Source organism: Equus przewalskii, chromosome 14, assembly GCF_037783145.1.
Source record: "Equus przewalskii isolate Varuska chromosome 14, EquPr2, whole genome shotgun sequence".
NCBI classification, from domain to species: domain Eukaryota; kingdom Metazoa; phylum Chordata; class Mammalia; order Perissodactyla; family Equidae; genus Equus; species Equus przewalskii.
The window spans coordinates 64,827,094-64,850,644 of NC_091844.1; the positions used below are offsets into that span (position 1 = coordinate 64,827,094).

General features: G+C 42.0%; 1 protein-coding gene across 3 annotated transcripts in view; it reads right to left on the reverse strand.

Annotated features, from left to right (window-relative positions):
* The window catches only part of LOC103567354 (xanthine dehydrogenase/oxidase-like), a 72,302-nt gene extending 50,387 nt beyond the window's left edge, over positions 1–21,915 (reverse strand). For 2 of the 3 annotated variants that reach the window (XR_011526617.1, XM_070574216.1), the window contains exons 1-4: positions 21,766–21,914; positions 15,968–16,025; positions 13,063–13,159; positions 11,718–11,826 (exon numbers count right to left, since the gene is read on the reverse strand). Coding sequence is in view for 2 of the 3 variants with exons in the window: in XM_070574216.1 (XP_070430317.1) it covers positions 11,718–11,826; positions 13,063–13,159; positions 15,968–16,025; positions 21,766–21,807 (306 nt within the window). In the remaining variant the exon portion in view is untranslated. Of the gene's footprint in view, positions 1–11,717; positions 11,827–13,062; positions 13,160–15,967; positions 16,026–21,765 lie in introns of all 3 variants that reach the window. The other variant, XM_070574217.1, reaches the window with a different exon arrangement.
* Positions 21,916–23,551: the final 1,636 nt, after the last annotated feature.

Below are 23,551 nucleotides of genomic sequence, written 5' to 3' on the forward strand. Positions count from 1 at the left end.
TGGTAAAAGCAAATATACAGTAAATGTAGCAGATAAACCACCTATGAAGTTGATATGTAGGTGAAAAGACAAAAATACAAAAATTATCTACTTCTATGATAAGAGGGTAACCCATACACATGCACAAAAGAGGGATTAGATATGATATCAAAACAACATATGAGAGGAGTGGAATAAGAGTAGAGTTTTTAGCCAGAGGTCAAACTAAAGAGACCATCACCTTAATATAGGTTGCTGTATATGTAGGTTATTATACATGAAGCTCATGGTAATCACAAACCAGGAACCTGTAATAAATACACAAATTTAAGAAAAAGGAACCCAGACATAATACTAAAAAAAGCCATCAACCACAAGGGAATAGAACAAGAGAAGAAAAGAAGAGAGAAGAACTACTAAAATACCCAGAAAATAAGTAATGAGCTGGCAATAAGTACATTCTTATTAACAGCAATTAATATCAATATTAAATGTCAATGGGCTAAATGCTCCAATCAAAAGGCATAGGGTGGCCTATCAGATTAAAAACAAAATAAGACCCATATATATGAGCATACAAGAGACACACTTTAGACCTAAAGACACTCACAAACCAAAAGTGAAGGGATGGGAGAAGATACTTCATGAAAATGGTAATGAGAAGAAAGCTGGGGTCGCAAGACTTATCTCAGACATATAGATTTTAAAACAAATCTGTAACAAGAAGCAAAGAGGGCATTACATAATGATAAAGGGAAGAATCCAACAAGAGGATATAACACTTGTAAGTATATATGCACCAAACATAGGAATACCTAAAAATATAAAGCAATCATTAACATACATATAAGGAGAAATAGAGAGCAACATAATAATAGTAGGGGGCTTTAACACTCTGCTTACACCAATAGATAGATCATCCAAACAGGAGATCAATAAGGAAGCATTAGCCTTAAATGACAAAATAGACCAGTTGGACTTAGTAGATGTATAGAGTACATTCCATCCCCAAACCGCAAAAGACACATTTTTTCAAATGCACATGGAACATTCTCCAGGATAGATCACATATTAGGCCACAAAATAATTCTCAATGAATTTAAGAGGATTGAAATAATACCAAACATCTTTTCTGACCCAATGGTATGAAACTAAAAATCAACTACAGGAAGAAAATCAGAAAAGCCCCAAATATGTGGAGATTAATGAAATGCTACTGGACAACAATTAGGTCAATGAAGAAATCAAAGGTAAAATTTAAAAAAACAGGCCTAAAGGCAAATGGAATGAAAACACAACTTGCCAAAATTTATGGGATAGAGCTAAAGCAATTCTGAGGAGGAAATTTATAGAAATATAAACCTGCCTCAACAAAGAAGAAAAATCTCAAATAAATAATCTAACAGTGCACATAAAGGAACTGGAAAAAGAACAAACCAAGCAAACAAAGCCCAAAATCAGTAGAAGGGAGGAAATCATAAAAATCAGAGCAGAAATAAATGAAATAGAGACTAAAAGAGTAATAGGAAAAAATCAGTGAAACCCAGGGCTGATTTTCTGAAAAGATAAACAAAATTGACAAATCTTTAGCTAGACTCACCAAGGAAAAAACAGAGAAGGCTCAAATAAATATAATCAGAAATGAAAGACGAGAAATTACAGTGAACACATCAGAAATACAAAAGATTCTAAAAGAATACTATGAAAAGCTATATGCCAAAAAATGGAATAATCTAGAAGAAACAGATAAATTCTTAGATTATATAACCTTCCAAAACTGAATCAAGATGAAATAGACAATTTAACTAGACCAATCATCAGTAAGATTATCAAAACAGTAATCAAAAACCTCCCCAAAAATAAGGGAGGACCAGATGGCATCCCTGGTGAATTCAACTAAACATTCAAAGAAGACATAATACCTATCCTTCTCACACTCTTCCAAAAAATTGAAGAGGAGGGGAAGCTTCCAAACTCATTCTATAAAGCCAATATTACCCTGATACCCAAACCAGACAATGGGAACACAAGAAAAGAAAATTGCAAGCCAATAGCAGTGTTGAAATGAATGCAAAAATCCTCAAAAAATACCAGAAAAGTAAATACAGCAATACATTAAAAGATCATACACCAGGATCAAGTGAGATTCATTCCAGACATGCAGGAATGGTTCATTATCTGAAAGTCAATCAATGTGATACACCACGTGAACAAAATGAAGAATAAAAATCACATGATCATCTCAATAGATGCAGAGAAATCACTTGACAAGATACTGCATCCATTTATGATAAAACTGTGAATAAAATGGGTATAGAAGGAAACTACCTCAACATGATAAAGGTCATATATGACTACCCCACAGCCAATATCCTTCTAATTGGAGAAAAACTGAAAGCTATTTCTCTAGAGAGAGGACCCAGACAAGGATGCCCACTTTCACCACTCTTATTTAAAATAGAAGTGGAACTCCTAGCCAGAGGAATCAGGGAAGGAAAAGAAATAAAAGGGATGAACATTGGAAAGGAAGAAGTGAAACTGTCACTCTTTAAAGATGACATGATTTTCTATATAGAAAATCCTAAAGAATCCACTATAAAACTTACAGAAATAATAAATGAATATGGTAAAGTTGCAGGATAGAAAATCAACATTCAAAAATCAGTTGCATTTCTATTCACTAACAAAGAACTAGCAGAAAGAGAAATTAAGAATACAATCCCAGGGGCTGGCCCAGTGGCATAGTGGGTAAGTTTGTGCTCTCCATGTCAGCAGCCCAGGGTTGGCAGTTTCAGATCCCAGGTGTGGACCTACACACCACTCATCAAGCCATGCCATAGTCGTGTCACATATGCAAAGTAGGGAAAGATTGGCCCAGATGTTACCTCAGGGACAATGGACCTCAAGCAAGAAGAGGAAGATTGGCAGCAGATGTTAGCTCACACACACACACACAAAATACAATTCCATTTACAATCGCAACAAAAAGAATAAAATACTTACAAATAAACTTAACCAAAGTGGTGAAAGACCTATACACTGAAAACTACAAAACATTGTTGAAAGAAATAGAAGATATGAAGAAATGGGAAGATATTCTGTGTTTGTGGTATGGAAGCATTAACTTAGTTAAAATGTCCATACTTCCTAAAGCAATATACAGATTCAGTTTAATCCCTATCAAAGCTCCAAGGACATTTTTCACAGAAATAGAACAAAGAATCCTAAAATTTATGGGGAACGACAAAAGACCCTGAATAGCCAAAGGAATACTGAAAAAAAGAACAAAGCTGGATGTATCACACTCCCTGACTTCAAAACATACAACAAAGATATAGTAATCAAAACAGCATGGTAGTGGCACAAAAACAGACAGATCAACAGAACAGAACTGAAAGCCCAGAAATAAACCCTCATGTCTACAAACAGCTCATTTTTGACAAAGGAGCCAAGAACTTACAATGGAGAAAAGAAAGTCTCTTCAATAAATGATGTTGGGAAAACTGGACAGCCACATGCGAAAGAATGAAAGTAGACCATTATCTTACACCATACACAAAAATTAACTCAAGATGGATTAAGACTTGAACATAAGAAGTGAAACCATGAAACTTTTAGAAGAAAACATAGGCAATATTCTCTTTGACTCAGTCTTAGCAACATGTTTTCAAATACCATGTCTGACTAGGCAAGGGAAACAATAGAAAAAATAAACAAATGGGACTACATCAAACTAAAAAGCTTCTGCACAGCAAAGGAAACCATCAACAAAACAAAAAGACAACCTAACAACTGAGAGAAGATATTTGCAAACCATATATTGATAAGTGGTTAATATACAACATATATAAAGAACTTGTACAACACAACAACAAAAATACTAACAACTCAATTAAAATGGGCAAAAGATCTGAACAGATATTTCTCCAAAGAGATATACAGATTGTCAAAAGGCACATCAAAAGAGGTTCAACATTTCTAATTATCAGGGAAATGCAAATCAAAATTACAATGAGATATCACCTCATGCCTGTCAGGATGGCTGTAATTAACAAAACAGGAAATGATCAGTGTTGGAGAGGATGTGGAGTAAAGGGAACTGTCATACACTCCCAGTGGGAGTGCAAACTGTTGCAGCCACTATGGAAAACAGTGTGGAGAGTCCTCAAAAAATTAGGAAAAGAACTACCATAGAATCCAGCTATTCCACCTCCAGGTATTTATCCAAAAATGTGAAATCACGAATGTGTAATGATATATTCTCACCCCCTCCCCGTGTTTGTTGCAGCATTATTCACAAGACCTGAGAACTGGAAGCAAACTAGGTACCCACCAAAGGCTCAGTGGAGGAAGATGTGGTATATATACACAATGGAATATTACTCAGCCATAAAAAAAGATGAAATGTGACCATTTGTGACAACATAGATGGACCTTCAGGGTGTTATGCTAGGTGAAATAAGTCAGATGGAGAAAGTCAAATACTGTATGATCTAACTGATAAATAGAAGATAAAAACAGTAACAAACGTACACATACAGATAGAGACTGGGTTGGTGGTTACAAGAGGGGGAAGGGGGAGTGTGAAAGGAGTGGTTAGACACATGTGTATGCTGATGGACTGTAATTAGACTTTGGGCGTTGAACATGATGTAATCTACAGAGAAATCAAAATATAATGATGTCCACCCAAAATTCATATAGTGTTAGAAATCAATCTTACCACGATAAAAGAATTTAAGAAAGGAAAATTACAAGCCCTAATTCACCTTCGTTTTTTCTTTTTGAGTTTATTTTTTTTAATTTTTATTGAGTTAATGATAGGTTACAATCTTGTGAAATTTCAGTTGTACATTAATGTTTGTCATTCGTGTTGTAGGTGCACCACTTCACCCTTTGTGCCCACCCCCACCCTACCTTTCCCCTGGTATCCACTAAACTGTTCTTAGTCCATAGTTTTAAATTCCTCATATGAGTGGAGTCAAACACAGATTATCCTTCTCTAGCTGGCTTATTTCACTTAACATAATTCCCTCAAGGTCCATCCATGTTATTGCAAATGGAATGATTTTGTTCTGTTTTGCAGCTGAGTGGTATTCCATTGTATATATGTACCACATCTTCTTTATCCATTCGTCTGTTGATGGGCACTTAGGTTGCTTCCATGTCTTGGCTATTGTAAATGATGCTTAAATGAACATTGGGGTGCATAGGACTTTTGGGATTGCTGACTTCAACCTCTTTGGATAAATACCCAGTAGTGGGATGGCTGGATCGTATGGTAGTTCTATTTTTAATTTTTTGAGGAATCTCCATACTGTTTTCCATAGTGGCTGCACCAGTTTGCATTCTCACCAGCAGTGTATGAGGGTTCCTTTTTCTCCACAACCTCTCCAACATTTGTTACTATTAGTTTTTGATATTTTTGTCATTCTAATGGGTGTAAGGTGACATTTTAGTGTAGTTTTGATTTGCATTTCCCTGATGATCAGCGATGATGAGCATCTTTTCATGTGCCTATTGGCCATCTGTATATCTTCTTTGGAAAAATGTCTTTTCATGTCTCCAGCCCATTTTTTGATTGGGTTGTTTGATGTTTTGTTGTTGAGTTGTGAGAGTTCTTTATATATTATGGATATTAAGCCTTTGTCAGATGTATGACTTGCAAATATTTTTTCCCAGTTAGTGGGTTGTTTTTTTGTTTCAATCCTGTTTTCATTTGCCTTGAAGAAGCTCTTTAATCTGATGAAGTCCCATTTGTTTATTCTTTCTATTGTTTCTCTTCTCTGAGGAGGCACGGTGTCCTAAAAGATCCTTTTAATACTGATGTCAAAGAGTGTACTGCCTACCTTTTCTTCCAGAAGCCTTATGGTTTCAGGTCTCACCTTTAGGTCTTTGATCCATTTTGGGTTTATTTTGGTGAATGGTGAAAAAGAATAGTCAATTTTCATTCTTTTACATGTGGCTTTCCAGTTTTCCCAGCACCATTTGTGGAAAAGACTTTCTTTTCTCCATTGTATGCCCTCAGCTCCTTTGTCAAAGATAAGCTGTCCATAGATGTGTGGTTTTATTTCTGGGCTTTCAATTCTGTTCCATTGATCTGTGCACCTGTTTTTGTACCTGTACCATGCTGTTTTGATTACTGCAGCTTTGTAGTATGTTTTGAAGTCAGGGATTGTGATGCCTCCCGTTTTGTTCTTTTTTCTCAGGATTGCTTTAGCAATTCGGGGTCTTTTGTTGCCCCATATGAATTTTAGGATTCTTTGTTCTAATTCTGTAAGAATGTCATTGGGATTCTGATTGGGATGGCGTTGAATCTATAGATTGCTTTAGGTAGAACGGACATTTTAAGTATGTTTATTCTTCCAATCCATGTACATGGAATGTCTTTCCATCTCCTTATGTCGTCATCCAATTCTCTCAGAAAGGCCTTGTAATTTTCATTATATAGGTCCTTCACTTCCTTAGTTAAATTTACCCCAAGGTATTTTATTCTTTTTGTTGCAATTGTGAATGGTATTGTGTTCTTGAGTTCTTTTTCTGTTAGTACATTTTTGGAGTATAGAAATGCTACTGATTTATGCAAATTGATTTTGTACCCTGCAACTTTGCTGTAGTTGTTGATTACTTCTAAGAGTTTTCCAATGGATTCTTTGGGGTTTTCTATATATAAGATCATGTCGTCTGCAAACAGTGAGAGTTTCATTTCTTCCCTCCCTATTTGGATTCCTTTTATTCCTTTTTCTTGCCTGATTGCTCTGGCCAGGACCTCCGGTGCTATGTTAAATAAGAGTGGTGATAGAGGGCATCCTTGTCTCGTTCCTGTTTTCAGGGGGATGGCGTTCAGTCTTTGCCCATTGAGTATGATGTTGGCTATGGGTTTGTCATATATGGCCTTTATTGTGTTGAGGTAGTTTCCTTCTATGCCCATTTTTTTCAGAGTTTTTATCATAAATGGCTGTTGGATCTTGTCAAATGCCTTCTCTGCATCTATTGAGATGATCATGCGGTTTTATTCCTCAGTTTGTTGATGTGGTGTATCATGTTGATTGATTTGCAGATGTTGAACCATCTCTGTGTCCCTGGTATGAATCCCACCTGATCATGATGTATGATCCTTTCGATAAATTGTTGAATTCTGGTTGCCAAAATTTTGTTTAGAATTTTTGCATCTATGTTCATCAGTGATATTGACCTGTAGTTCTCTTTTTTCGTGGTGTCCTTGTCAGGTTTTGGTATCAGCGTGATGTTGGCCTCATAGAATGTGTTAGGAAGTGTTCCATCTTCCCTCATTTTTTGGAATAGCTTGAAAAGGATAGGTATTAAATCCTCTCTGAAAGTTTGGTAGAATTCCCCAGGAAAGCCATCTGGTCCTGGGGTTTTATTCTTTGGGATGCTTTTGATTGCTGTTTCAATCTCTTTCCTTGTGATTGGTGTGTTCAAAGTGTCTGCCTCTTCTTGAGTGAGCTTTGGGAGATTGTAGGAGTCCAAGAATTTATCCATTTCCTCTAGGTTATCCATTCTGTTGGCATATAGTTTTTCGTAGTATTCTCTTATAATCCATTGTATGTCTGCAGAGTCTGTTGTTATTTCTCCTCTTTCATTTCTGATTTTGTTTATTTGAGCTTTCTCCCTTTTTTTCTTTGTAAGTCTGGCTAGTGGTTTGTCAATTTTATTTATCTTCTCAAAAAACCAGCTCTTTGTTTCATTGATCCTTTCTACTGCCTTTTTCCTTTCAATGGTATTTATTTCTGCTCGGATTTTTATTATTTCTCTCCTTCTGCTGACTTTGGGCTTTATTTCTTCTTTTTTCTCTAGTTCAGTTAGGTGTACTTTAAGATTGCTTATTTGGGATTTTTCTTGTTTGTTGAGATGTGCCTGTATTGCGATGAATTTTCCTCTTAATACAGCTTTTGCTGTATCCCATATGAGTTGGTATGGCATGCTATCATTTTCATTTGTTTCCAGGTATTTTTTTATTTCTTCTTTAATATCTTCAGTGATCCATTGCTTGTTCAGTAGTGTGTTGTTTAGTCTCCACATCTTTGTGCCTTGCTCAGACTTTTTCTTGTAATTAATTTCTAGCCTTATAGCACTATGATCTGAGAAGATGCTTGTTATTATTTCAATTTTTTTAAATTTGTAGAGGCTTGCCTTGTTTCCCAACATCTGGTCTATCCTTGAGAATGTTCCACTTGCACTTGAGAAGAATGTGTATTCAGCTCTTTTAGGGTGAAGTGATCTATATATGTCTATTAAGTCCAATTGTTTTAGTTTTTCATTTAGCTCCACTATTTCCTTGTTGATTTTCTGTCTGGATGATCAGTCAATTGATGTGAGTGGGATGTTGAGGTCCCCTACTATTATTGTGTTGTTTTTAACGTTTTCTTTAGGTCTGTTAATAGTTGCTTTATGAATCTTGGTGCTCCTGTGTTGGGTGCACAGATATTTATAAGCGTTATTTCTTCTTGGTGAAGTGTCCCTTTGATCATTATATATTGTTCCTCTGTGTGTCTCTTTACCCGTCTTATTTTGAAATCCACTTGGTCTGATATAAGAATTGCAATACCTGCCTTTTTTCCCTTGCTATTTGCTTGAAGTATTGTCCTCCACCCCTTCACCCTGAGTCTGTGTTTGTCCTTGGGGCTGAGGTGTGTTTCCTGGAGGCAACAAATTGTTGGATCTTGTTCTTTAATCCATTTTGCCACTCTGTGTCTTTTTATTGGAGAGTTCAATCCATTTACATTGAGAGTGATTATTGATGCATGTGGACTTAATGCTGTCAATCTGTCGCTCATTATCTTGTTTTCCTGCATTGCTTTTCCTGTGTGCTTTAGACTACCCATTTAATACTGCAATTTCTTATGCTGGGTTTCTTAGATTTTTCCTTATTTATGATTTGTGACTCTGTTCTGTATTTTATTTTAGTGTCTACCTTGAAGTTTGTATTTAGAATCTCGTGTATAATATAGTCTATTCTCTGGTGGTCTCTTACTTACTCGACCAATACTGATTTAGACCCTTTGCTCTTCCCCTCCTAAATAATTATTTTCATTTCTTATTCCAACTCGTGTTATGAATTTGTAGTTAGAGTGATAAGATCGTCCTTGCTTTGGTAGTTTCCTTACCTTTACCCTAATGTTATAGTTGAATATTTGCTATCCTGTTCTGGTTCTATCCATTGGTCTCCCTAGTCTGTGGATTGTCACCCCTTTCTCCCTTTTTTCTTTTTTCAGGTATGAGAGCCTTCTTGAGGATTCCTTGTAGAGGAGGGCTTTTAGTTACAAATTCCCTTAACTTTTGTTTGTCTGGAAAAGATTTAATTTCTCCCTCATATCTGAAGGAAATTCTTGCTGGATAGAGTATTCTTGGCTGAAGATTTTTATCTTTTAAAGCTTTGAATATGTCACTCCATTCTCTCCTAGCTTGTAAGGTTTCTGTAGAGAAATCTGCTGACAGTCTGATAGGGGCTCCTTTGTAGGTTATTCTCGTCTTCTTTCTTACTTCCCTGAGTATTCTTTCCTTATCTTTCCTTCTTGCCAATTTTACTACTATGTGCCTTGCAGTAGGTCTTTTTACATTGACAAATCTAGGAGATCTGAAAGCTTCCTCTACACACATTTCTCCGTCAATCCCTAGATTTGGGAAGTTCTCTTCAATAATTTTGTTAAGCACACTTTCTGCTCCATTTTCCTTTTCCACATTTTCAGGAATTCCTATGATCCTTATGTTCTTACTCCTCATTGAATCCACTATCTATCGGAGATTTTCCTCGTTTTTTTAATTCTTAGTTCTCTTTCTTCCTCTGTCTGGAACCATTCAGCCTGTCTATCTTCAATTATGTTAATTTGCTCTTCTATGGTGTCTACACAGGCATTCAGGGAATCCGTATTCTGTTTTATCTGGTCCATTGTGTTTTTCATCTCTAGTAATTCTGTCTGATTCTTCTTTATGATTTCAATCTCTTTTGTGAAGTAACTCCAGAACTCGGCTTATTTCTCTATCTTTCTCTCTACCTCATTGAGTTTTTTTATTATAGCTGCTCTGAACTCATTATCACTTAGTTTACCTAATTCCAAGTCCTCAGGACTTAATTCTGTGTTTTTATTGTTTTCCTTCTGGTCTGGGGCTTTTATAAATTGCTGGATGGTAGAGGAGCGGTTTTTTCACATGGTGGTAGAATTCGGTTGCAGTTACAGCCTGTCACCACGAGATGGGGGTTGAGAGCCGAGTGTTATGAGCTCTCCGCCTTCGGGCAAGATGGCTGCGCCCACTGGCTTTGCCGGGAGGGACGGGCTGCTATTCTTGCGCACTGATCTGGATTCAGATCAGTTCTGTTCTCTGGTCTCCTGAGGCCCTGGGTTTATGGGGTCCCTGCGGGCGGAAGCTTTCCCCCTGTCAGCGGGTTTCCACTGAACCAGCGGCAGGAATCCTGGAGGATCCCCTGGTCACGCAGCCCCTCCCCCACTCCTTCCCCACCTGCACAGGAGAGATCGCAGACTCTAGGGGAGGGAGTGATGTTCTCTCCTATAGTTCCAGCACCTCCAAGGCCGTAAGTAAGGTATATGATCTCCACCTTCTTGGTATTGTAGGTCTCTAACGTGTTGGCATTAGATTTATACTCTGAAATTCAGTTTTTCCAATCCCTTGTTGTATTTTGGAGGGGAGAGAATCCCGGGTCAGCTCACCCCGCCATTTTGCTCCACCCCTTCTCCCCTAATTCACCTTCTAACATCTCCAGCAGGATGGGAAAGTTTGGTAATTTCCTTTTTTCTGAACTAAGAAATGAAGCTGTAGAGGTAAAGCAATACCACCGCCACCCTGCTCTGATCTCCAATCAGTGGTCTAAGATGCTCTTCCCAAAGACTATACTCATCTTGTTGAACTGGAGGCCCTGGTTCATATATTCACATAAGGTGCCCAAGGAAGGTGTGATCTGAACATCAGGTCTCCACAAATAGTCAAGGGAGGATTAAGACTTGGGCTAGCCTTGGCACCTTCTGTGACTGTAATCTCCCAAAGACCCCTGGCCTCACTTTTCCAAGTACTGTGAACAATGGCCTTTCCTTCCCAGTGTGCTCTGCTCCCACTGTGCTCTATTCCACTTTGCCTAAGAGCATCCTGATTCTCTCCACAAAACTTCCCAGATTACTGCCCCCTCTTCCCAGAAGCATCTCTAATTTCACTCCATTCCCAGGTGGCCTGGGAGAACACATTGGTCAGATACTCATGTCTCAATTCCCTTCTTCAGGCCATGTTGGCCTCCATTTTAGTGATCGTGGAGACCTAGCTTTCACATTTCTATTACCTGTGGGTAGGAGGCAAAAGGTGCAATGGAATTTACCATTCCAGGGAGCAGAGAGTGTGTGTGCTTTTTATCAAGGGACACAGAGCATCTGGAATATTGAATTTAGGAAGGCTGGGGGTTTCCTAAACACTCTAGGGTCAAGGTGAAGAAGTCCCCCTGCCTCTCCTCCCTCCAGGTTTGGCATAGCTGGCCTGCCCTGGCCACCAAGCCAGCTGACATCTTTGTTCTCTCAGGGCCATGCAATGTTACATCCACCCCCACCAGAGGAGGGAGCTTCAGGACTGGGGGGCCTCATCTCTCTGCCTCACAGCCCACTAGGGAGATGGGAAGGGGCCAGCCATGATGCCTCCTCTGCCCAGGCAGTGACGCTCAGCCCGACAACACAAAGCAAGTCTGCAGCCTTGTCATGAGCCTCCTCTCCGCTGGTTACCTGCACAGGATGCAGCCTTGTCTTGGTGCTTCCTATTCCTTCCACAGTCGTCACGGCAATGTGGTGCAAAGAGCAGATGGGGGCCAGGCAGGCATTGGCAGGAAAGTGGCTGGAACCCCAGATTAAGGTCATTCCATTGTCCACTCAGGTCACCAAAGAGAATCTGAGGGAAGGGCCTGGGAGACTTAGTGACGCTTTGTGTCATTTCTCTTCACTCAACATTGTGTTCTTGTCTCTTGTCTAGGTGTCCTCACCTCTCCACCCAAGACTCTGGGCTAGGGACAAAGGAAGCTGTCCCCTAGGTGAGGCCAGAACCCCTCCAGTGTCCTGTGGGGTCAGGCATCCATGCACCCTAGGCTCTGAGCTGGAGCAAGGAGCTAGGGTCACTTTCAGCCACCTCTTACTCAGCCTGACCCTGGAGGCTGAGTCAAGAGGAAGTTTCTGGCAGGTTCCAGGTCCAATACATGCTCTGCTCTCTGCAGGGCCCTTCCTTAGCCTCTTCAATTTCAGAACTTCCAGTCACTTTTGCTTCCCTGCTTTCACCCACCTCTATTTCTCCCATTCCTCCCTGGGGAGAAGGGAGGGAAAATCCCCAGGGAGCATGAGACACCAACTGCTTAGAGAGAACTTGCTTGCTTCCATTCCTTTATACATCATTCATTCACTTATACAATCAACATGAGGTCTTGGGTGCAAACCATGTGCTAGGTACCCTGCTGAGGGCTGAGAAATAAAGGTGAAAAAGATGAAATCTCTGTTCTTTAATAGCTTTCAATCAACCCAGGAAAATAGAAGCCAGCTTGAAGATGCAAGTTAAGTATCTTGTGGAAAGTACTTCAGGAGGGCTGTGCACAGGGCACTCTATGGGACTAGCACAGACAAAGGGCACCTAACCCATCTTGGGAGATCAAGGAAGACTTCCTGGAGGAGGTGATATTTCGCCCAGCCCTAAAGAGCTAGTAAGAGTTAACCAAGTAGACAACTCCTGGAAGAAAGGACATTCAAGACTTGAGAAACAGCTTATACCAAGACCAAGAAATGAGTGAGCATGGAGCATTAGTAGTTCACAATTGTCTCTGCATGAATGGAGGGCTGAGCTCATGATGAGAAAGCAAACTGGAGAGGAAAGGTGGGAAATGTTGGGAAGGCCTTCCTGTGCTAAGCAAAGAGATTGGACTTTGTCCTGGGGGCAATAGACCCCTACTGAAGGAGTTCATGGGATGTGAAATGAGTCTGGATTTTAGAAAGGTCATGTGTGCACACACGCACATGCACACACTCGCTCAGAAGCTGACCCCTGCGTCACAGTCCTCACATGGGCAACCAGCCAGCAGGCAAAGGATACACGATCTTGTTCTGGAGACGATCATACTTGGAAAACATCACAGTGCAAGCCCCGCAGCCCCCTTCACCACAGGCCAGCTTGGTCCCGCTCAGCCCCACTGGGTGTTCATGGGTTAAGGAACATGAACTCAGAGAAGAGAGTCTTAGCTGGGCTGCTGGGAAGTGCCTGGGCAGAGCTGCCAATGTAGAGCCATCCACTGCCACACGCAACCTCAGGGCCCTCACCCCCATGAGGCAGCATACCCACATGGCCTCCCCATTCAGACAGGAAGGCAGGGAATGGGGCCATCTCCACTGTTCAGAAGGGCAAAGTCATCAGGGTCCTATAAGACAACACCCAAGTATCCTCCCCTGGGAATGCACTTCTAGGACTTGAACTTGACTGGGACTTGAGACTTGAATATATTTCATGGTGTCAGGTTCTTCCCTCTGTGGTCTTCTAGGCCCCCAACACAGTGATCTCTGTGGGCTGGTAAATCAGGCACCTCAAACACTGAGCATATGGAGCAGCCCTCATGTCACCCAAGCGGGATGTGCAATGGAGCCACTTGTGCTGGGACTTGCTGGATCCTGTATTTTCATCCTACACCTTTTGGGCTGATGAAGCTCAGGAACCAAAATTAGGGCTGGACCAGGAGTTTTTGAAAATCCAGCCCATAGGATATATGAACAGAAATTAAATTGAAAATAATTTTGAGATCAGGGACCAAAGCTGAAACCACCTCTTATACATGTTTGAGGAAATGATCTGATACTTTGCGTTTGTAAAAGTGCCTAAGTACTAAGCTATTCTAGAGGCTGTGGCGGCCACTTTCCCTGAGACGTGCAGGCTCTGTTGCTGCTTTTCCCTCAGGCCAGCAGGTCTCCAAGCCATCCAGCTACCTACCAAGGACCAGGGAACTGAGGTTGTTATTTTCTGGTCACTTCCATCGTTTTCAAAATAATGTTAACTAACAACGATATAGCATCTTATACTTGAAAAGCACTTACCCCACTGGACCCATTTGATCTTCACAATAATTTAGCTAGCAGGTAGGGCAGGAACTACTACTCCACCACACATTTTAAAAAAACAAACAACTGAGACCCAAGAGGTAACGTGAGCCCTGCAAGGTAACACAGTCACTTGTGTTACCTTGAGTGTTAGGACCCAAACATGGTCATCTGACTCCTGAATGGGGGCTCCTCCTTCACCGTGCTGCTGCCTCTTTCAGAACACATCTGGGGCAGGCTTGCTGTGTCTTCAGTTATTCTCTTCACCAGTCAGGCTATATGCACTTATCAGCAGTCAGACAAGTCTAGGGGCACGTGAAGACCAATGACTGCAGCCCAAAATCTAGCAAAGTCTTCTTCTAGCCTGAGGATCTTCCTGGAAGCCAAGGCAGAAGTCAGGGCTGCACTCTCCTCTCTTGCCCGGAACTCCCAGGAGTGACTCTCAGCACAGGCAGCAACAAGCCACAAGAACTCACATTTATGGACCGATTTTCAGTTTGAGATTTCATTTGAGAGGTGACCTTTAAGCCAGCCAATTGCTCTGATAAGGGACATCTGAGGATTTGGGGCCTTCAAAACATGTTGGAAAACTAAAATTGATGTCAACAATCTCTGAGAATGAGCTTTTTTTTTCCAGACCTCCCAAGCACATGGGCTAGAATTGCAGTTCCAATGGAGTGCCCTGAACCTACAGAGTGGTGTCACCTCTAGAAAAAGCCACCAGATTTCTGTGCTGTGAACCTCCAGACCTGCTCCCTCCAGGTCGAAACTCCAGGACTTAGTACAGCAGTGCCAGCCACCATCTGATAAGAGGTGAGTGACTAGCAGGTAAGGCCGTGATTCCTGGCTCGCTTCTGTGAGTGTTGAAACAATCCTTTGTTGTCCTAAGATATGTGCTTGGAATAAGCTACCGGACATGCCTGCCTCTAGGAGCATAAGTGGTTTGTTGAGAGAGGTCAGGATGATCATCGCCTGACAACAAACCACTGGAGACTTTCCAGTATGTGTGGGGGGTTAAGATTGTGGCTCTAGGCTTTAGTCCAGGCTCTGCCAGCATTTTCCAGAATACACAATAGAGAGGCAGATCCTTTAACCCATGCAGGCCTCGCTTCCTCCTCTTTCAAAATGTCTTGCTAAGGGGACCAGTGAAATAACCTACACAATCACCTTGAACTCCGCCTGTATATAGTAAATGCTCATTAAATGTTAGCTCCTATTATATTTTCCCTGTTGTTTTCTTCTAGGCTCATTGAAAGAACAAAAGGTATGGGAATCTTACAGAAGTCCTTCCCACCCTGAGAGTAGAGTGGCATCCAGGTCACCCTCAGGAAGCCCTTGCCCCAGGTCTCCTGGCACCACTGTTTCCACAATGGATGGCACCTCTCCACAGTTCCCCACCTCAGGCATCCCCTTCTTATCACACACCCCTTTTCCTCACTTTCCCTCCTCCTTGGAAGAGCTAGAAACATTCCCCAGGAAGCCCATTTACTCATTAGCAAAGATATTGGCAAAGATGTGCTCAGGAATTTGACTCCCCTGCCCCACCTGAGAGGGAGTGACTATGAATTTCACCAGGGCTGATGAGGGCCTTTCAGAGCTGTTCATGTTAAGGCCCAGGACCACACATTGGCCTTACTAGAGTCTTAGGTAGAAGAGATCTTAAAGGACATCAAGAACAATCCTCTCATTCAACAGCTGAGAATTTCAGACTCAGAGAGCTCAAATGTCTTTCCAGGGTCACACAGCTGCTAGGTGACAGAGCTACAACTCGAACACTGGAGTACAGAGCCCTAATCCAGTGCTCTTCTTCTGCCCTTCACAGCTCCCCAACCAGTCACTACGAAATGAGGGAAGGCCCAGAGAGTGAGTCCCACTGCCTCCCTCTCCCTCATCCCCACTCCAAGTCCGGATACACTTTCTTCTCAGGTAGGCCAAAAGGGTTGTTTCTGGATCTGCATTTTTCTCCACTACCTACAAAAACAAAAGAAAAATATATAATGGATCTACTTAGCCATTGTTTTACTCAAGAATTTGTAAAGCTAATGAGGATGTGCTAAATATATTATGAAAACTAAGATGTATTTCTGGACAATTCCATTAAGAATGAACATATTAACTACAAGCCAAACTATGTATGTGCTGACATCCTTCTGTCTAAAATTCTACATTAGTGCTCAGCTCAGGACCCACCACAGAGCACTTAGGTGTTGCACCCCCCATGCTGTGCTGACCAAGGCAAAGCCCACTTCCAATCAAATATGTCCTCTAATTTCCACCTGCTGGATCACACCTGTGAACACTGGGGACAGCAGAGAGCGACAGCACGCAGATCTCTGGCTTTGTCTCTTGGAGTGCATACTCTCAGACAGAAGAGAGCTAGTCTGTAGGAGCTCAGATCAGAAGACTTTATGCACTGGGCTATCACAGCCAACAACATTAACAAGTCAGAAATGGAGGAGAAATCTCAAACCAAGGGTCAATAGGTGATTAGGATGATTAAGGGGAGAGAATGTGTGATAATGATTTCTTCAGAGAGAATTGTACTATGAGTCTCATGTCTTCCTAAGGAAGGAGGAGGAGGAATCTGCCTTACACCTCAGACTTTGTCGGGGGGCTTCCATAATGCTACATGTGAAGCTAACATGCGGCCTTTGTGGTGCAGGGATGTGGTGTTCTGGCATATCTAAGCAGCTGGAGAGATTCTTACCAGACAAGCTGAAAAAGAAGTGGCAGTGTTGGAATTGGGGTGAGCTCCCAGAGTTTGGGAGAGCGAAAGATGTGAAGTGTTGTCCATGGACACCAGAAGGCCATGCATGACAGAGAGAGCTGGCTTGGAAGTGTTTAAATCATTCTCAAAAAGACTGACTACAGGAGGTGCTGGGACCTCCCATAGAGTGTGTGTGGAGTAGATCTCTCAAGGCTGAAGGCTGAGGGAGAGGAGCTGGTCTGAGAAAAATGCATCACCAAGTCGTGAGATGTGTAACTGGGTGTTCCCAGTGGTGGGGAGCCATCTTACAACAGCACCAATTACATGAAAACTTTATTGCCACCCTCACCTCTCTGTCTTGAATTGAGACTCTGTTTGGCAACTTAGAAACAACCATAGGATTTTTTATTAACTAAGGGCAATCAAAACGGTCATTAAACTGCCAGAATTTGCCTCTTGAACAAACTTTAAAGGAAAGTAGAAGATAAAATGAATTGTCCTTTATGATTACATCCCATGAATCCAGCTCATTCAAAGTCCTGATTACAAAATTCACAGAGGGAGCCATTTCTTTTCCCTTGGAGAAGAAATCATACATGTGCAAAGTGAAAATCCTTATCCTTTTTCTTGTAGAGGCAACTAGAGCTCTTAGCTCAGCACCTCTCTGCAAGTTATCCCTTCCTTGTGTCCTGCAGCTCTGCTTTCATCACATTGGTTCCCTGCTTAGTGACCTCACACAAATTCATGGTAACATCCAAGTTCCTCAGGCATCTTTCAAGCCCCTTTTCACTATGTCCCAAACCTTTATATTCAGGCTTTCCCCCTCCTACTTCCCTACCAAGCTGGTCTTCATACACCAGTGAAAATATAACTTCTACCTTCTGACTCCTATGCCTCTGAGCATTCCATCCCTCTGCCACCTGCATCTTGACTTATCAGAAGACTCCAAACACTTCCCTAGTAAGGGCTTTCCATATCACTCCAACCACCAGTGGTCCACCCTACCATGAATTCCTGCAGAGAATGGCTATTCCACGCTCATAGCATTGCTGCAGGGTTTTCCCCCAGCAAACTCCACAGGAGCTTCTCTCAACAGGATGTCAATGGGTATTCCAAAGGAAAAACACTTTGTACAGAAATGCTGGGTTAAGCAAATTGCTCTGGTAGAACTTGAGCATCCAAACAAATAATGGCCAAAATGGTTATATTCTATTAAATAAAATTGAAACTCATGAGGGGGCTGGCCCAGTGGCCTCGTGCTTAAGTTAGCATGCTGTGCTTTGGTGGCCCAGGGTCTGTTCCAGGGTGCAGACATACACAACTCGTCAGCAGCCATGCTGTGGTGGCAACCCACATACAAAATAGAGGAAAATTGGCACAGATGTTAGCTCAGGGAAAATCTTCCATAGCAAAAAATGTAAAACTCTTGAGTCCAAACTGATAATTAATAAATAAACAAACAAATGGGAGAGAAGGTAAAGTCCTTTCTGAATGAAGAATGCCAACTGATAAATATGGTTGGACATCTTGTAATCAGCACAATAATTGATCCAGTCAAGATTCATCAATGGATGCTAAAACTAGTAGGAGACTGTTTGATAATCACAATACCTACATAGTCTAAAAGTATCTTCTCACTGTTTATTTATTAATTATAAAGGGGAAAAAAGTAATTTTAAAGTGGAGAAACCTGCTGGACACCGCCTTAACCAAGAGATCAAAGTTCACATCACAAATACGGGGAAAACTGCTATCATGTGCCTCCCGCTGTAACACACTGAGAAAGACGTATCACTTCTCTGGTATTCCTGCGCAAAATGCAGACTCTGAATCTAATTTTAAGAAAGTGTGGCTCAAACTCAAAATGAGGGACCTTCTGAAAAATAACCAGCCTGTTCTCCTCATGAACACCAGTGTCGCAAAAGAAAAGGAAAGCTAAGGAGCTGTTCCAGATCAAGGAGACTAAAGGGCCATGACAGCTAAGTGCAGCGCATGATCCTGGACCCTTGGCTTGGGGAGAGAGTGACACATGACGTTACTGGAAAACTTGGAATAATGCCGCAAAAGGTCTACAGATCAGGATTATCATATGAATCCCAAACTTCCTGAATTTTATAGACTGTGGTTCTGAAGAATATCCTTTTTCTTAGTTTAAGGGGTGAAGGGGCATGTCAGAAATTTAACTTCAAATTGTTCAGAAAAAAAGATCTTATAATTTATATGTTTAGTTTTTAAAACTTTTAATTTTAAATTAATAGAGAAATTTCTTTAGTAGAGGATTTCTCAGAGCTTTTAACATTAGTTCGTTCATTCTGTCCATATTAAATGGGTACCTAATATGTGCCAGCGCAGTGCTGAGTGGTGTAAGAATATCTAAGAAGAGTATCTCATGGGGATAGCTTTCTGTGAAATACATTTTGTGACACATTACTTTGCCCCATCATAATCCGCCTCTCCAACTAGTTCATCGGCTCCCTAATGGCAAACGCCTGGTCCTAGAGATCATATTCCTCCAGTGCATACATACCCCATAGGCTTAGGCCTAGGAGGAAATTGCTAAATATGAGGAAGGGAGGGTGGGAGGGAAAGCCACTCTGAGCCTCTCTGTAGCTGACACCTGCTTGTGGTGGGGTCACTCCTGAGCACCTTCAGCTGCACTCTACCTGCAGCATCTTCCCAGACTCCTCCAGGCGCCACAGTCTCCACTAACCAGGAGGGACTGCTCAGAAAAGCAAGCACCCTGCCCTTCAAAAGGGCTGTTGTTACAAAATGCCAAAATGCTGGGCAGCTCTTTCCCTTTGATTCTGACTCTAGATCTGAGGAATGTGTGAAAACGGTAGTCACCAAGGCCCATCACCATCACAGAAGGGCCAAGAGGTATTTGATCATTGGCATCTTACACCCTCTCCAGGACCCCAGCCGGTGAAGACAGAATCCTGGACGGTGGTCTGAAAGAGGAAGACGGGGAGGCTCACATTTAGGAGTGAGTTGCCAAGTTTCAACAGATTATTTGGTAACATCTTTCCACAACATCCGGTAACCAAAGATCTAGAATATCTTGGGAATAGAAAGGGAAACAAACACAGCTGCTGTTCTCTGACTGGAAAATTCCTTTGCTTGGTCTTATTTTCATAGCACGGCTTTACGTCCTTACTCCTTGCATTGCCTCTCCACTTTTCCAGCAGTTTGTCAAGAGGCTATATGTTTATCAATTACAAACATGGGCATTGGTCACAGAAATTGGCAGCGGTGGAAGCCTCCAGAGATAGGAGGGTTTGATGTGATGATAATACCTAAAAACTTTAAAAAGCTTTCCTAAAGTCAAAATGAAATACATAGAAAAACAATATTCACCAAGCCAAATTTACCTTGAATTACTCCTTTCCAGATCTAGTGCATCAGAGCAAACCATCCCTAAAGAAGGTCAGAACCTTTTCCTGTCACACATGAATTGATGGCTTAATCAATAATCAAACATTAGAGTGAGATGTGGCCTTGGAAGTCATTGAATCCAGTTGCTCACCTGATGTAAAGCTTGCTTTGAAAAATTCGACAGAAGATGGCTTTGTGTAAGTAACACCCCTAGAAAGCCAATTCAACAAGTGTTCCTTAAATCTCTGTGATGTAATAGCTGCATACAACAAAGTTGTGGGAAAAGTTGGATGCAAAATCTTACAACCACCAATGCGAAAGCTTGGCCCTACCTCTTGGTTTGCTGCCAGATGCCAATCTTGAAATGAAATCGGCAGAGAGACAACTCTGAACCCAAAAGGGCATGGCTGACCCCATCCCTTGGGGCCTCCAGGTAGCGCCACTCAAACTGAATCTAACAGTCTTGGGAGCACTGATGTTGCAATGGCTGTGGCATTCCCTTGCTAGTCACTCAAACACACGTCTGACAATTTGAGCACTAGACATCCTATGAAGCACATTTCAGTTCTTGAAAATTACCTCAAAAGTCACCCAGTTTCTCAACTCAAAAGTGCCAATAGAGCAAAACAAAGAAAATTGCCCTTCTTTAGGGGCTCATTGGGCACATTCATCAATCACACTGTCCACATGGCCCTTTACAATGTGCAAGTCTGGCTACCTTTTTACTATCCTTTCCTTTGTCAACTGGGGATCTGCAGTGGGTGGGACACCTCCATAGCTCTGCAGCGGTGTAGTGAGAGCAAGATGAGGATGGAGACAATGTAACATGCTTGCACCCTCTGTTCCTGTACCTGCATTATAATTTGCAAAGATTCTGACCCTTGCAGTGATGCAAGGACTGGTACCCATGTCATACTCCCCCCTGCCCCATCCTACCTCCACCTTCCCTAGGTTCCTGTGTACCAATGAAGTTCATCCGAGCAGGCAATTTTTTTCAAATTAAAAGAATTGCAATATTTATATGTAGAACTAAGTGAGAGGGTGGGGAGAAGCATGCCCTTCATGAAATAAAATCATTACTTGCCGCAAGATGTCAGTATATGTTCTCACACAAGTTAGCTATTATATTTACATACATGAAATATCAGAATCAAAGGCTGTGTACATCTTCTATCCTGATATGAACAAGAAAACATGTTCCTGTTCCTTCTCTCAGTAAAGAGAGCAACAAAAGCCTTATGGTATATATGATTACACACAAAAGTAGAGGCGTGGTGGGTGACCTCCAGTCTCACCTAAGAACCCTGTCCCCCTTTCTCAGCTTCGTGTCAGGGTCTCTGCTACTGCAGAGAGTTGGCAGAGCTGGAGGAGCCCATAGACACCTCTCTTCTGTCTTCCCTCCCCCTTACTCCTTTGCCCCTTGAGATTTTTGACAATGTTCTAGCCCTGAGAAGGTCTTCTTTCCCCAATGTTACCCTAAATGAAACAACTTCTTTGAAGAGAGAGAGAGAAAAAGAGAGAAATAAAACAAGAACATGAAAGATAGAAAGAATGAGAATGGGACTCTTCCAGAGGATGCATATCCATTCCCAGGGAGCAGGGAAGCCAGGCCAAAGGCCAGCTCTTGCTTACCTTTTTGCCATTGACAAAGAAAACCAACTCATCTGCTGTCATTGTCACCAGTTGTGGTCACAAACTCCAGGTATCTCACTGCCAAGAGGCACAGGCAGTTATCCCTGCTCTGCAACTTGTAAAACTCCAATAAAATGAAACCAAGTCAGCCGATGGGAGGGAACCAGCTCAGAGTTTCTGGGAGTGGAATATTCCTGGTAAAAGTTGCTGGTTTACATAACCAAGGAAAAGGCAAACAATAATGCACAGGAAATCACATCCCCACACTTGTGTCAAAGAGCACAGAGGGAGGGGCTTGCAGGTATCAGTAAGGGGGGGGGGGTGCCGTGGTGCCATGTGACCCTGGGTCTTAGGCCTTGCCCTCATGGAACCTGCTTCATCCTCCCATTTGCTGAATACAGAGAAGGGGGAAGGGCTATTGTCACAGTCACGGCAACAGGGCTGATTTGCACTCTCCACATCTACAATTGTGATTTTACAATTCAGGCTTACAGCAAGTGAGACTCAGTACTTACATGCAGGACTCACTCTTCCGCAGCCTGGAGGAATATGGAGGTCACAAGAGGCAGAGCCCAGGGATCCACATGCAAAACATGGCATTTGACCTCAGCACATCACTTATCAACTTCAGAACTCAGTTGCTTTTCATCCTGTAGGTGGGAGTACAAATGACACCAAGAGCAGAAGGCTGAGGGACAAATAATATATTTTGGAAGTGCTTTGTAATTTTGCAAAGAATCCAAATAGTTACCACTGTTGTAAATGTATTCTCAACAACACAACAAAAATAATTCTGATAAGAAACCATTTTTGAAGTTTTTCTTTCATTTGTTTCTCTTAGGAAAATGCCCTTGATAAGTTGTCAAAGCAACTCATGAAGATATTTCAAAATTCCAAATAAATTAAAATGCGCATACCACGTAGGCATAGGCCAAGTTAACCCAGAACCGAAAACCCTCCCCCATCCAGAATCCACTAACTCCTGGTGTATACAGACATGCATATTGCCCTCATGGGTAGCACCTGTGGGCTCTCTATAGTCGAACACGCAGCTGCCCCTCCCAGCTCACACACACATGCCACATCCCCTACTGGCCTGGCTCACTAAGTGGACAAAAGAAAGGAGGATTCGGCAGCTGTTCTTGGTACAGCAACAGCTTAGGGAAACAAGATTGCCAGGACAACCGCGTTGTCAACACAAAGCCCCTCTCTCACCACAGCCTTTATTTCAGCAGGAGATTAACTCTCAATTGCCAGGTGACCAGTCACCCCAGTTTGGTCCTGATTATCCTGATTTTAGCACTGAATCCCTGAAAAATCCTTCAGTCCAGGGCAAACTGGGATGTTGGTCCCATAAGACAATGGTTTGTAACTTGGGGAGGGGGGAATTCTCAAGTGCAGGAAGCACTTGGCAATATCTGGGGATATGCTTTATAGTTATGACTGAGGAGGGTTGCTGCTGACATCTAGTTGATAGAGGCCAGGGAAGCTAGTAAACACCCTACAATGCACAGGACAGCCCCTGTCCCCAACAAAGAATTATCTGGTCTTAAATGTTAATAGAGCCAAGATTGAGAAACCCTGCCCAAAAAGCAAGAAGAAGGGAGGATGTGGAAAGAGGGAGAGGGGTGGCACCTGGGTGGTGTTTCATGATGGGTCAATTCTCCCTGACTCTGCTCACTTCTCTGTTTTCCTCTATTCACTGACCCACCCTGCTTTGCTAGTGCTCCACTACCTCTTCACTGGCTCTAGCCAATGTCCCAGGAAGCTCTCAAGGTAAAGGGGG